The sequence below is a fragment of the Bos grunniens genome, chromosome 11, assembly GCF_055505025.1.
Source record: "Bos grunniens cultivar Pamir isolate PY7600 chromosome 11, Bosgru_T2T1.0, whole genome shotgun sequence".
Lineage (NCBI taxonomy): Eukaryota > Metazoa > Chordata > Mammalia > Artiodactyla > Bovidae > Bos > Bos grunniens.
In genome coordinates, this window is record NC_141175.1 from 105,399,158 (window position 1) to 105,414,766 (window position 15,609).

The 15,609-nt window shown below is 49.2% G+C and overlaps 1 protein-coding gene across 3 annotated transcripts in view; it reads right to left on the reverse strand.

Annotated features, from left to right (window-relative positions):
* The window catches only part of KCNIP3 (potassium voltage-gated channel interacting protein 3), a 93,596-nt gene that overhangs the window by 26,820 nt on the left and 51,167 nt on the right, over window positions 1-15,609 (reverse strand). Inside the window, exon 1 of one of the 3 annotated variants that reach the window (XM_086328231.1) lies at window positions 774-1,420. The exons of the other annotated variants lie outside the window; for them this stretch is intronic. Coding sequence (XP_086184357.1) covers window positions 774-876 — 103 coding nt within the window. The 5' untranslated portion in view covers window positions 877-1,420. Of the gene's footprint in view, window positions 1-773; window positions 1,421-15,609 lie in introns of those variants that run through there. 3 annotated transcript variants of the gene reach the window in all.

Below are 15,609 nucleotides of genomic sequence, written 5' to 3' on the forward strand. Positions count from 1 at the left end.
AGAGGGACAGGACACAGACGATAAGTTACAGCCCTGGTGGGTCAAGGTCCCCCTTCACAATGGATGTGCCCTGGAGGGGCTTCCTCTCCTAACCTGCCCAGAGGTGGGTGGGAGGTACTGCGTCCGGAAGCAACTCTTAAGGGTACCTACGTGTCAGGGGTCTCCGGGACACCGTCAGCGTCTGATTTAAGAGTTTGTCTGTCTCCTCGGTTAATATTTATTGGGACGAAAACAGTGGCGCCTGAGGGTTGGTTACCCATTCCTGAGTCTTGCGTGGGGAAAGGGGACTGGATGTGGGCTACGGGTGAAGGGCCGGCCTCATCACGAGACAGAGGTTTTGTGTTACTCGTTGCTGCAGTCAGACGCCCTGGGCTGAGGGTCGTCCCTGCTGTCTTCACCCTCTGCCACCTCCCACCGCCGGGCGCCAAGCTCACCGGGGGCGGCTCGGACCAGCGGGCCTAGGACAGCCGGGGATGCCAGCTCAAGGCTTCTCCCGGGATCTCGCTTACACCCATCTCGAACACCGCGGCTGCACCCACTCTGGGGCTTTTCAGTCTGAGCCCTCTATGCGCCCTTAGATCCAGACCAGCTCTCGGGAGCCAGGAGGGGGCGGTGGCCGAGACGGGCAGGGCCGCGGAGCACAGCGTCCCCGAGGGCCGCTCCTCGCCGGGTGGACCTGGGTACCCGCACCCCGGAGCGCAAGTGCTGCTCTCTCCCCTCTGACCGCCGGCCCCCGGCGCAGGGCCGCCAAGGGGCGGGTGGCCACGCGTTACCTTCCATGGACATGGGCTCCAGGATGCCGAACTGCTTGAGGACGGCGATGAACAGCAGTACCACCACGGCCATGGCGCACAGCTCCATGCCCTGGATGCCCATGGCGGCCCGTGCTGCCTGGGGCCGGGGCGTGCCCCTCGCCCTCACGCTGCCTCCGGAGGCACCGGGGCCGGTGCTGCCCGCCCGGCCTCTAGGGGAGACCGCGGCTCACATGCCCCTGGCAGGCGGGGCTGCAGTCGTCGGCGGGGCCGGGGCCCCGCAGAGGGCGGCGGCGGCAGCGAGCTGGGGCCGGCCCGGAGGTCGGATGCGGAGCTGCGACAGAGCCGGAGCGCAACTTTCCGAGTCAGCCGGCAAACTTCGAGGCGCGGCGGCGGCGCGGAGCACAGCTCGCGTGGCCGGCTCTGGCCAGAGGCGCCTCCATGCCCGGAGCGGGCGCCGCGCCTCTTTCGGCCCCTCTCCAGCCCCAAGGGCTCCAGGGCACGGGGGCGCGGCGGCGGCGGCGGCGGCGGCGGGGGTCCCCAGCGCTCCCGGTCGCCCCAGCCTCCATCGCGGCTCCCCGCGCGCTCATTGGCCTAGGCGCGGCGACCACCAGGGGAGGAGTCCCCTGCGGGCTCCCCTCCCACCACCCCCCACACACACCGTGCGCGCCAGACCGGGAAGGGGCGGAGGGAGGTGGCCCCGCCCCGCACGGGCCAGCCCGCAGACGGTGCCTGGCGCAGAGCCGGCGCTACCCAGCCAGCCCCCGCGTGACCGAGCGGTCCGCGGTTTTAGAATCGCTCGTGCAGGGTGGGGCTGTGTGGCTGGGGAGGGGGCCGGGGCCGGAAGGGAGCACCAGCGCCACTCCCCGGGGGAAGTCGGGGCTCCACTCTCCCGATGGAGGGGCGCGGAGCCTGGCCACCGCCGCTCTTCGCCCGGCGGGCCAGGACACAGCTGGCCTTCGGAGGATCCGGGAAGCCCTCTCTCCCCAGGGTATTTCCCACAACCATCAATCCACGGCCGGAGATTGAACTTGGCCCTGGTCTGGCTTCCGTGCAGAAATGGAAAAGTTGGTACTCAAAGTTCTCGAGTTCATGCGCTCGAGGCTTTTTAGGAGGGAGTTGGGCTTTGGCATTAGAGTCTACTAAACTGAGTTCAAGTCTTGACTTTGCTGCGTGACCTTGGTCGAGTCAGGGACTTGCAGCCTCCTCCTCCTCGTCCACAAAGAGGGGCTGGTGCCTGCCTTTCCGGCTGTGGGAAAGAGCCGAACGGATGTCAAGTGCTACGCGCGGGCAGTTCGAGGGAGTGCTAAATCGTTTGTGGATCGCTTTCTTCCTGCCCGGGGACACAGAGTAGGAAAGGAAAGCCGCTCAAAGGAAGGTGAAAGAAAGGGGAGAGGTGGGGGCGTGGCAGGGCGGAGCCCGGAATCCTCCTAGCCCCCAAACTCCGGGACTTGGGGGCCGAAGCCGTGACTCTCTGCTGCCCTCCGGCGGGCGCTGCGCGCGTGGTGCACTCACCGGCCCAGGGCTCCGAGCGCGGCCACGGTGTGCTGCTGTGAACACTAAGTTCTGCTGTTCTCTGGTTTCTTAGTGGAGGGGGAAATCCAGCCCCGGACCACGCCCGTGAAAGTGAGCCCTGTTTGGACCTAGGGCTTGAACAATAGCGGCTCCCATTTATGGAGCCTCTGCTACCCGCTCTTTCATTCAACAAATACTGAGCGTGTACTGCGCTCTAGGTGCAGAGGGGTGTGGCGTGGCGGAAAACCGCAGCGTGCACAGCCAAGGGCCCTGCTGGAACTGCAGGCGAGCCGAGCCTTTAGGTTTACTTGTAATCCTTAAAGGCTCCCCCAGTGGGTATTCCTCTTCTCCCACTTCACAGGTGAGAAAACTGAGACCTAGAGAGTGGATTATGGAAGGGGATACAAGTGCACCCGAGGCCTGCTGAATTCCAGAGCAGATGTTGTCCTAGGACAGGGCACTGCTTCTGGTGGAAACTGAAGCAGAACCTGGCGTCTCTCTCTGTCTGTGCAGTTCAACGTCACTGTTTAACACAGGTGGGTAAAAGACTGAGTTATTGGAGATATTTTTAAAGAACTGTAAATCCGCAGCGTTCAATTCCACTTAAGTGGGCATGTGGTGAGTCTCCGCTGACCAAAAGCAAGAGGTCTTAATGGTTCTGTTGGAACCCACGAATTGCTTGTGAATAGTCTAGAAAGGTTAAAAAGCCTCCTGCCATCTAATTTACACACTTCAGTGCTGAGCAAAGTGTAGCCTTTTTCCCAGCTAGTTAGCCAGTCCTCACTCAATAGCCTGGTTAAGAGCCCAGTGGCATGAAACCTCCCTAAGCCTATTCCTCATCCATAAAAGGGGTTTCCTTGGTAGCTCAGAGAATACAGAAAATGCTTGCAAGGTAGGAGATCTCCTGGAGAAGGAAATGGCAACCCACTCCAATATTCTTGCCTGGAGAATTCCATGGACAGAGGAGCCTGGCGGGCTACAGTCCATGGGGTCCCAAAGAGTTGACTGAGTGACTAAGCACTCTCACATGCATTCATAAAAGGGGTGGTGGTGGTGATGGTCCAGAACCTACAGAGGCCTGTAAAGAATTGGATAATACAAGGCCTGGCATCTGTCGCAGGCTCTGATGGCCCATGTTCTCCGAGCAGGGTGCTAGACCTAAGATAGACGGAGGGCAGGGGGCAGAGAAGAGAGCAAGCAAAGGAAGCCGTCTCGGGGTGAGGGGGGTTCCTCCTGAGCTGCCCCGACTCTGCTTCCTGCCTCAGTTTCCCCTGGTGCTGCCAAACACCTCCCCCATGAAAGTTTCAGTGACTACCCATAAATACTGAGCTAGAAACCAGACATCGATCCCTGGCTATGCAGCGTAAAATATTAACGACGCCTAAGTGGGTACCAGGGCTGAGAGGAGAATGTCCGCTTGCTTGGCATTAGCAGCCCAGGCCAGGGGCCTAATGGATGGGAAGCTGACTGCCCTGCTCGCTCACTAGCCTGGGGCCTGCCAGCTTGGGGGCCTACCCAGGCCCACTGAGGCTGTGCCAGCAGCACTCTCAGAGCCCACTTGCCCAGGACCTGGAGCGGGGAGCTGGCAGACAACCCTCCCAAGTCCCATACATCCTCGCCACACCCATGAAGGGCCAGGCTAGGCCTGGCTGTTTCCAGCTGTCTCTGGCTCCCCTCCCAAGGGGGCATTTGCTCTGGCACTCATTCACCCCTCCTCACCCCCTAAAGGCCTCAGGGGGCAGGAAGCAAGTTGGGTGTTGGCTGTGCTCCCTGACACCCGCTCTCTGCCTTAGGGGAGGGGCAGGCTCAGGGGAGGAGTGCAAACAGAGAAATCTCTGCAGGGCAGGGCCGCAGAGGTAGGGACTCCAGGGGCTGCTGGCTCTTCCTCAGGAGACAGGGGAAGGCGGGCGAGGGGTGGGGGTGGCTGAACCCTCACTGGAGACCTCACAGGTGGTATGGGAGGCCCCAGAGGGACTGGTCTAATTTAGAATGTTTCAGAGACCCAGCTGCTTTGGGGCTGGGTGGGGTACCCTCTAAACCTAGGCTTGCACCTCGCACCTGAGGTCATAGTCTTCCTTTGGCCTGGAATATTTTTTTTAACTTTTAATTTGGAGCGTAGCCAATTGACAATGTGAAAGTTTCCACCGGACAGCAAAGGGACTCAGCCACACATACACACGCATGCATTCGCCCTCAAACTCCCCTCCCATCCAGGCTGCCACATGACATTAAGCAGAGTTCCCTGTGCTGCACAGCAGGTGCCTGGAATATCTTTGGTGCCAGTCCACTTCTACAACCAGGAAGCCACCCTGGAACCCTGCACTAACCCTCTGCATGAACCCTGTGTCCTTCGAACCCCCAAGGCCTCTGCTGCCTGGGCTACACCTTCCGTGCTGCGTGCTGGCCATCAGCCCCGACACTTCCCACGTCATCCGTGGTCATCTTTTCTCACCAGCTGCCCCGCCCACCCCTGTGAGCTCAGACCCTGTCAGCTTGGCCAGCATTCACTGGGCGCTGCCTGCTTACTGTTCCTGACCGCCTAGCTGCCCAAGGATTTCAAGAGGCCTTTCAACTCTTAAGGGAGAGATTGGGACGGACACATGCTGTTCAAGAGACCCATTTCCTGCAGACAGCCCAGCAAGTTGTTCCTGTCCCAATTCTCTGGAGGGCAGGCCTTCCTTGGTTCTAGTGCATTCTATTGGGCAGAACGGGCATCATGCAATTTAGTCATCCTTCTCATATTTCATAACAGCCGGACGAGAATGCCCAGGAATGGAATTCCACAGCCAAAGAAATGCCTCTAAGATTCCTCCCTGTGATGTCCCAGGGCTCCTGCAATGCAGTGCAGCCAAAGCTGATCACGCAATCTCACCCCAAACCAGTCCCCTCTCAAGCTCTCTGTCACAGCTGCTCAGGCCCAAACCCTGGCTCTTAGACTGGGCTCTGCCTGTCCCCTCTCCGGCCCAGTCTGTCACTCAGCCCTGGCACCGTGCCTCTTTCTCCTCCATCTCTGCTCCTGGTTGCCACCAGCCTGGCCATACCATCGTCCCTTTCTCCTGGACTCCTGACTCTGCCCTCCAAGCAGGGCTCCACCTCCTCCACTCTGCCCTCCTGCCTCTGCTCAGCAGCCAGAGTGATCATCTCAAGGTGAACATCAGGTCCTTCTCTTGCTTGAAACCTCCAGTGGCTCTCTGACTCAACCCTGGTTGTGTCTGCCTGCTCTGTATTCCTCCCTCTGATTTGGTAGCAGCACCCTGATTTCTGGCAGGCAATTTCAGAGGTTTGGGGACATGACTGGTCCGTCGACAATGATTCTTCTCCAACTCCAGAATGCAGCTGCACCGCCATGCGACTGGCTCAGGGACGGGCACCACATGGGGGCCAGGGTGATGACAGGCCTCCGTGGGCCTGGCCCTGGGACGGGAGGGACGCTGTCTCTCTTACAATGACAGAGAGTGGGCCGTCCTGCCGCCATCTGAGGACAGCAAGTCTGAGGATGTAGTCACTTCATGAGCAAACAGAGCAAAGGGCGGAGAGAAAGAGACTGAGTCCCACTGACATTGTTGTGTGCCTGGATCCAGCTGTCCCTGATGGCACATCCAAACCTATTTCTTCCAGTTAGAGGAGCCAATAAATCCCCCTATTGTTGCTTAAGCTGATGTGATCTGGGTTGCTGTCCCTCGCGACCAAGATGTTCCTGATGAATGAATTCTCCACGACTCACAGACCAAAGATCAAAATCCCTAACAAGCCCCATGCGAGCTGCTGGCATCTCTGAGCACTTACTACCACCAGGCACTTCAGTATAACTCATCTCCCTCATTCCTCACAGATTCCGATCTCTTGACAAGAGGAAGACATTAAAGCAGAGAGTGGTTGATGCTTTGTTGAAGGGCACACAGCTGATAAACCACAGTGTTAGGATTTGAACCCAAGCAGTCAGCTCCACAGCCTGTGACTTTTAAAAAAGTATTTATTTATTTGGCTGCACAGGGTCCTAGCCACAGTGTACAGCCTTCTGGGGATCTTAGTTCCCCAGCCAGGGATCAAACTTGCATGCGAAGGCAAATTCTTAACCACTGAACCACCAGGGAAGTTCTCAGAGCCTGCGATTGTAATTCAGCACCACCTTATCCCTCTAGACCCATAAGGTCAGGCTCCTCCACCTCTCCTTGGCTCACATGACCCCACCCGCGCCCGCAGCTGCCAGGACTCTCCCATCTCCAGGTTTTTGTGCAGGCTCTTCCCTGAGCCGCAGTGCCCTCCCTCCTCCTCTTCTTCACCCACCCTAGTCGTTCTTTGAGTCTCAGCTTCATGTCTTGTCTACAGAGGGGACTCTCCTGGCCTCCTCCCCCTTGTTAGTCTCTACATTAAGCTGAGGCTGGTCATGTGAACCAGGGCCAAGTCCCTATTTGGAACCCTGACCTGTTGGCAGACTTGGCCAAGGCGTTACACCTCTCCGAGCCTTCCTTTCCTTCTTGCAAAATGGGGTCACTTGATGACATTTACCTGCCTGTCACACTGAGCTGTGAGCATCTGACAAGCTGACGGATGTGAAAGCATCCTGAGACACACGTGAAGGGCCCGAAGGAGCTTCTTTAGGCCCACGGAGGGAGCGATGGAGAGGGGTCCAGTGCCCAAGCCCTCCAATCGAACAGACCCATGGGACTGCACAGAACCGATTCACATAATCTCTGTCCCAGCCCAACTGCAGATGGAATGGGAGAGATTCATGGCCACAGGTAATAGAAAATCTTCATTCATTAGCTTAAACCACAAGGAACTGTATCATGTCAAACACAGGAAGTCCAGTAGGAGGCTGGCTCCAGGGACAGGCAGCTCAGATTCAACAATACCTTTAAAGGTACTGGTTTCTTGTATCTATCTACACTGCAAGCCACAGAGTGTCTATCTTATCCACAGCAGACTGACCTCATGATCACAAGATGGATGCCTAGTTCCGGACATCACACCCTGGCATATCCTGGAAAATATTAAGGGACCATCTCTTCCTGTGTCTCTTACTTATAGCAGGGAAGACTTTTCTGTTAAACTTCTCATGAACAATCCCTCGTGTTTGATCGGCTGGAATTGTTTCACATGCCATCCCTAAACCAGTTGCTAGCAAGAAGAGTGAGAACACCAGTGTAGCAGAGACTGCTGCAGAAGCCTTAAGACAGTGAGTGGCCCTCTCTAAACAGGGAGAAGGTAAGGAGTGTATTGAGACAAACAAGCAACACTGCACAAAAACCTTCTGTTTACAGTACCTAGGCCCAAGATCCAAGGTCTTACCCATCTGCCTGCTGAGTAAAGAGACATTAAATAAAGAGAATCAATTTCCTCCAATGCAGAGTTTTAAAAAGGCTTCAGAATGTGTTTCATCGGCCCCTACTGATAGGCCTCTCTGTGGGTGGGGCTTAGATAAGTCAATGATGTAAGTATTTCTTGAGCCCTCACCCTGTAGATGGTCCCGGTGAGTGTTTTGCAGAGGAATTGGCTTCTTTTAAAAAAAATATATTTTATTTGTTTATTTACTTATTTATTTGACTGGGTCTTAGTTGCAACATCAGGTGGCCAAAGTATTGGAGCTTCAGCTTCAGCATCAGTCCTTCCAATGAATGTTCAGGGTTGATTTCTTTTAGGATTGACTGGTTTGATCTCCTTGCTGTCCAACAGACTCTTAAGAGTCATCTTCGGCAACATAATTCAAAGTCAGGTTGCATCGGTTCAAATCGTGGCTTCTCCACTTATTAGCCATGTGATCTTAGGCAAGTAACTTAGCCTCAATTTGATTCAGTTTCTGCAACCATAAGTGGGAATGGTGATATCTATATCAAGTGAGTATGAGGGTAAAATAAGCACATGTAAAACACTTAGAACAGTGTCTTTTGCCCATCTGAGGGCTGTAGCTTTTGTTGTTATTACAGAAAAAGGATTTATTGCACATCCTTGGCTCAGAGGCCAAGGAGGAATATGGGTGAGCTTGAATACGTCTGTGTTTTTAACTATACAAATGCCACTATCTCTCTCAACTCCCTTGAGAGCAGAAAAGGAAGTTCCAATCATAATGGAATAGCTGGCATCAGACCTCTCTTACCATGGAAAACAACTGGGAAAAAAATGTAAAACAACTCTGTGCGGGCATTGGACAGCAATTAACACAGGATAATGGTCCTTGAGAGACAGAATCACATTAAATGATTCCCACATTCATTTCATCTTTATCCCTGAGCATATTTTCCAAAATGCAGTAAAACCTCCCAGTAATAGTGGTCACACTGGGTAGAGGAAAAAGAAATCAGAGTTCAGAACTGCTTAAGTGGCTGTGATTTAAGGCGGGCAGGGATCTGGAGAGAAGGAAGCCACAGTGCAGCATCAGCCCCCAAAATCTATATGAAACTCTCCCCTGGCCCTCAGTTCAGGTTGTACATGAACAGGGAACGTCAAGAGGACTTGCTGAAAATAGCTGCTGGGAAGACTGATTGCTGGACAGAGATTTCAGAGGTCACACAGCTCCAGGGAAATACTGAGGTTCATGCCCAGCCAAAACGGAGGACACAGGTGAACCCTGTGCTCTCCTTTGAGATCACGAAAGCCACACTTCGGAATTAAGACCATGCCTTAAGAAAACAGCTACACTCTATAAATAAGGGGGAAAGCTGAAACAGACCTGCCTTAACAAAGCCAAAAAGTAAGCTTTGACAGAATTAGTGTGATTTGCCAGGAATTTAACTGCCTGCCAAAACAAAGCTTAACACTCTCTACAGGAAGAGAAACTAATCCAGAGGGTCCACAGCATCTCATTTACAGTGTTTGCCTCGCAATGAAAGACTGTTGAACATAAGAAGGAAAAGGTGGCCGATCACGGAGTCAACAGAAACAGAAGCCAGAGGTGCCCCAGATGCTGGGGTTAGCAGATGTGCGTGAGTGCCCAGTCGCTTCAGTCATGTCTGACTGTTTGTGACCCCAGGGACTGTAGCCCACCAGGCTCCTCTGTTCATGAGGATTCTCCAGGCAAGAATACCAGAGTGGGTTGCTATGCCCTCTCCAGGGGATCCTCCTGACCCAGTGATTGAACCCACACCTCCTACATCTCCTTCGTTGGCAGGTGAGTTTTTTTTTTTTACCACTCGTGCCACCTGGGAGGCCCGGGGTTAGCAGATAAGAACTTCAAAATAACTATACTTAATATTTTTATACATGGAAAAAGAAATGGATGAGATGAATGAAAAGATGAAGTTTAAATTTTAACAGAGAATTGGGATCTTGTGTCAGGGCTTGGTAAAGGAAGCAGAACCACCATCAGTGATATGGAGTAAGGGCTTAATTATAAGAATGAGTCCTTACACAACTGTGGCAGCTGGGGAAGAGGTCTATGGAAGGTGGTCCGTCTGCCTGTCCTTGAAGTTGCTGTAGGTCAGCAGATTCCAGAAGACAGGAAAAAAAAAAACCTGGACATGAAGTGAAGGTGAGAACAAATTGGAATCCACATCTGCCTCTCACTGCCTCCAACCCTGACAACACAGGGGACCCATAGGAGCGGATCCCATCTGCCAAACAGCTGCACATGGCTCAGTATTCAACAGAAAGTGAAAAGTCGTACCAAGAAACAAGAAAATACAGCTCATATTCAGGGGGGAGGAAAACAAAACAGTCAAAAGAAACTGTCTCTGGGCTTCGCTGGTGGCTCAGTGGTAAAGAATCCATCTGCCAATCCAGGAGATATGGGTTTGATCCCTGATCTAGGAGGATCCCACGGAGCACATGCCACGGAGCAGCTAAGCCCGTGCGCCACAGCTCTTGAGCCTGGAATCCGCAACTACTGAACGCAGGTGTCGCAATTACTGACGAGCAAGTGCCCTGGAGCCCGTGGCTCTGCCACGTGAGAAGCCTGCACAGCAACTAGAGAGCAGCCCCCGCTCGCCTCAGTAGAGAAAAGCCCCTGCAGTAACGAAGACCCAGCACGGTCAAAAATAAATAATAAAAACATTATCAAAAAGAGGAAGAAACTGTCTCTGAGTATCATAGGATGCCAGATTCAGCGGACAAAGACGTCAAAGTATATTCAAAGAACTTATCGAAACCCTATTTTAAAAATTGAAGGAAAATATGACTGATGACTTAGTGGATGGAGAATCTCAATAAAGTGAAAGAAAATATAAAAGAACCAGATGGAAATTCTGGAGATTAAAAGTCAAGTAACTGAAATTTAAAATTCATTACAGGGATTCACTAGCAGATTTGAACTGGCAGAAGAATCAGTAACGTTGAAGACAGATTGATAGGAATTACGGAAACAAAAGAACAGAGAGAAAAATGAAGAGTCTCAGATACTTGTGGACAAATATTAAGCCCACCAACATATATGTGATGAGAGTCCCAGAAGAACTGGAAAAAGGAGCAGAAAAAATATTTGGAGAAATAATAGCCCGAAGTTCCCCAGTTTAACAAAAAACATAAACCTACGTATCCAAGAAGCTCAAATAATCCAAAATATACTCATGAAGATATTCACACCTGTACACATCATTGTTGAATGGAATACAAAGAAAAAAATCTCAGAAGCAGCAAGAGAAAATGGACATATCATATACAGATGACAATATGAATTTAAGCTGATTTCCCATCAAAATTATGGAGGCTGGGAGAAAGGGATAGTTAGGGCGTTTGGGATGAACAGGTACACACTGCTATATTTCAAGTGAATAACCAACAATGACCTACCGTATAGCACAGGGAACTCTGTTCAATGTTGTGTACCTGGATGGGACAGGAGTTTGGGGGAGAGTGGATACATGTGTATGTATGGCTGAATCTATCATTGTTCACCTGAAACTTACCACATTGTTAATTGGCTATTGTTGTTCAGTTGCTAAGTTGTGTCTACTACCCTGATACAAAATGAGATTTTTTAAAATGGGTGCTGGAAAGCAGTGGAATGACATAATTAAGGTGCTGAAAGAAAACATAAATTATCATCCAAGAATTCTTTATTCAGAAAAAAACTATCCTTCACAAGGGCTTCCCTGGTGGGTCAGACGGGAAGGAATCTGCCTGCAATGCAGGAGACTGGGATTTGATCCCTGGGTGGGGAAGATCCCCTAGAGAAGGGAATGGCTACCCATTCCAGTATTCTTGCCTGGAGAATTCCATGGACAGAGGAGCCTGGCGGGCTACAGTCCATGGGGTTGCAAAGAATTGACTGAACAACTTTCACTTTTCATCTTTCAAAAATGAAGATAAAGACATTCACAGATAAATATAAAGGATTCATTACTACGAGAACTGCCTAATGAGAAATACATAAGAAAGTCCTTCAGGTTGAAAGAAAATAATTCAAATCCACAGAAGGAAACAAAGGGTGCCAGAAATAGTAATTATGTGGATAAATTTAAAATATTGTATAAATATATTTTTAAAAATTTCTACTCTTAAGTTCTTTAAAAGATATAAGTTTGCATAAACCAATAATTATAACACTGTATGTTTTGGCTTATAACAATATATGGATATAACATATGTGATGATAAAAAAAAGAAGAGAGAAAAAGAAAACATATTGGAGGAAAGTTTTTATATTTTATTGAAACTAATTTAATATTACTCTAAGATAAACTGTGATAAGTTAAAATGTATACTGTAATCCCTAGAAGATCCACTAAGCAAGTAACTCAAAATAATAGTTTTGAAAATCAACAGGGGAATTTAAATGGTACACTAAAAAACATTTGTTTTACACACCAGGGGGCAGTAAAGGAGGAAGAGAACAAAAAAGTGACACTTAGAAAACAAGTAGTAAAATCACAGATTAAATACATCTGTAACAATAATTATAGTAAATGTGAATGAACTAAAAATGAATGGGAAAAAAAACTGGAAAGAATATAAGGAAGATGTGGGCAAAGGACAAAGGTGAAAAAGACTAACAAATGTGTAAACAGAGTCCCAAAATAAGAGGAGAGAGAAAAAGGGACAGAATTAAAATCTGAAGAAATAATGGCAGAAAATTTCCCCAAACTGATGAAAGATATTACACCACAGTTTCAACAAGCTCAACAAAACCCAGGCGGAATAAATACAAAGAACACCACAGTTAGGCATGTCATGGTCAAACTGCTGAAAACCAGCAGTAAAGAGAACACTTTAAAGGCATCCAGATGAAAAAAAGACATCCAGTGGATGGGGAGGAATGAGTACAACTGATGGCAGATTTTGCAACAAAAACCACAGAAGCCAGAATACAGTGGAACAACATTATTTTCCAAAGTACTCTAGGAGGAACAATGGGCCAATCTATAATTATAATTATAGACCAAAAAAATAATGTCCTTCAAAATGAAGGATTAAGACATTAAGACAGATTAAGACATTCAGAGCTTAAACCCGAGGGAGTTCTTCATTTAGACATGTTACTCAAGGAGTACTGAAGAGATGAAGCTCCCCATCGTGGGACCAGCTGCTAGCAGCAAGTCTTTGCCCACCACAGGAGTCTCTGGGATCTCTCAGCACCTTGGCCAGAATCAAGGCCAGTGGTCTCCGGAAGGAAGAACTTCATGCGGCTTAGTTAAGTGGTTCTAGGTCCCATGGTTCTCATGGCCTGGAAAGACTTGGAAAGCATGGGAGAACTGAGAAACCCGACCAAGTGCACACATCTCCAATGTCACCATGCTGGGGGAACCCTCACTGCCTGTTTGAGGGGAAAATGGTCTTTTGATTGCCCATTGACCTGCTTGATTCCCCCTTGGTCAGAAGGAGAGGATCTCTCTTCATGCTTCCATCCCTGTGCAAGGCTTATCCAAATTCCCATCTATTGCCCCAGGGGTTTCAGAGTCTAGTAATACTGAATGGATGGGACACTGAAAGAGGAACTCCCCAGGTCAGTAGGTGCCCAATATGCTACTGGATATCAGTGGAGAAATAACTCCAGAAAAATGGAGGGATGGAGCCAAAGCAAAAAGAATACCCAGCTGTGGATGTGACTGGTGATAGAAGCAAGGTCCGATGCTGTCAAGAGCAATATTGCATAGGAACCTGGAATGTCAGGTCCATGAATCAAGGCAAATTGGAAGTGGTCAAACAGGAGATGGCAAGAGTGAACGTCGACATTCTAGGAATCAGTGAACTGAAATGGACTGGAATGGGTGAATTTAACTCAGATGACCATTATATCTACTACTGCGGGCAGGAATCCCTCAGAAGAAATGGAGTAGCCACCATGGTCAACAAAAGAGTCTGAAATGCAGTACTTGGATGCAATCTCAAAAACGACAGAATGATCTCTGTTTGTTTCCAAGGCAAACCATTCAATATCACAGTAATCCAAGTCTATGCCCCAACCAGTAACGCTGAAGAAGCTGAAGTTGAATGGCTCTATGAAGACCTACAAGACCTTTTAGAACTAACACCCAAAAAAGATGTCCTTTTCATTGTAGGGGACTGGAATGCAAAAGTAGGAAGTCAAGAAACACCTGTACTAATAGGCAAATTTGGCCTTGGCATATGGAATGAAGCAGGGCAAAGGCTAATAGAGTTTCGCCAAGAGAATGCACTGGTCATACCAAACACCCTCTTCCAACAACACAAAACTCTATACATGCACGTCATCAGATGGTCAACACCAAAATCAGATTGATTATATTCTTTGCAGCCAAAAATGGAGAAGCTCTATACAGTCAGCAAAAACAAGACTGGGAGCTGACTGTGGCTCAGATCATGAACTCCTTATTGCCAAATTCAGACTTAAATTGAAGAAAGTAGGGAAAACCACATCACCATTCAGGTATAACCTACATCAAATCCCTTATGATTATAAAGTGGAAATGAGAAATAGATTTAACGGCCTAGATCTGATAGATAGAGTGCCTGATGAACTATGGATGGAGGTTCATGACGCTGTACAGGAGACAGGGATCAAGACCATCCCCATGGAAAAGAAATGCAAAAAAGCAAAATGGCTGTCTGAGGAGGCCTTACAAATAGCTGTGAAAAGAAGAGAAGCAAAAAGCAAACGAGAAATGGAAAGATATAAACATCTGAATGCAGAGTTCCAAAGAATAGCAAGGAGAGATAAGAAAGCCTTCCTCAGTGATCAATGCAAAGAAATAGAGGAAAACAACAGAATGGGAAAGACTAGAGAACTCTTCAAGAAAATGAGAGATACCAAGGGAACACTTCATGCAAAAATGGGCTCGATAAAGAACAGAAATGGTATGGACCTAACAGAAGCAGAAGATATTAAGAAGAGGTGGCAAGAATATGCAGAAGAACTGTACAAAAAAGATCTTCACGACCCAGATAATCACGATGGTGTGATCACTGACCTAGAGCCAGACATCCTGGAATGTGAAGTCAAGTGGGCCTTAGAAAGCATCACTACGAACAAAGTTAATGGATGTGATGGAATTCCAATTGAGCTATTTCAAATCCTGAAAGATGATGCTGTGAAAGTGCTGCACTCAATATGTCAGCAAATTTGGAAAACTCAGTAGTGGCCACAGGACTGGAAAAGGTCAGTTTTCATTCCAATCCCAAAGAAAGGCAATGCCAAAGAATGCTCAAACTACCGCACAATTGCATTCATCTCACACGCTAGTAAAGTAATGCTTAAAATTCTCCAAGCCAAGCTTCAGCAACACGTGAACCATGAACTTCCAGATGTTCAAGCTGGTTTTAGAAAAGGCAGAGGAACCAGAGATCAAATTGCCAACACATGCTGGATCATCAAAAAAGCAAGAGAATTCCAGAAAAACATCTATTTCTGCTTTATTGACTATGCCAAAGCCTTTGACTGTGTGGATCACAATAAACTGTGGAAAATTCTGAAAGAGAGGGGAATACCAGACCACCTGACCTGCCTGTTGAGAAATCTGTTTGCAGGTCAGGAAGCAACAGTTAGAACCAGACATGGAAAAACAGACTGGTTCCAAATAGTAAAAGGAGTACATCAAGGCTGTATATTGTCACTGTGCTTATTTAACTTATATGCAGAGTACATCATGAGAAACACTGGGCTGGAAGAAGCACAAGCTGGAATCAAGATTGCCAGGAGAAATGTCAATAACGTCAGATATGCAGATGACACCACTCTTATGGCAGAAAGTGAAGAGGAACTAAAGAGCCTCTTGATGAAAGTGAAAGAGGAGAGTGAAAAAGTTGGCTTAAAGCTCAACATTCAGAAAACTAAAATCATGGCACCTGGTCCCATCACTTCATGGGAAATAGGTGGGGAACCAGAGGAAACAGTGGCTGACTTTATTTTGGGGGGCTCCAAAATCACTGCTGATGGTGATTGCAGCCATGAAATTAAAAGATGTTTACTCCTTGGAAGAAAAGTTATGACCAAC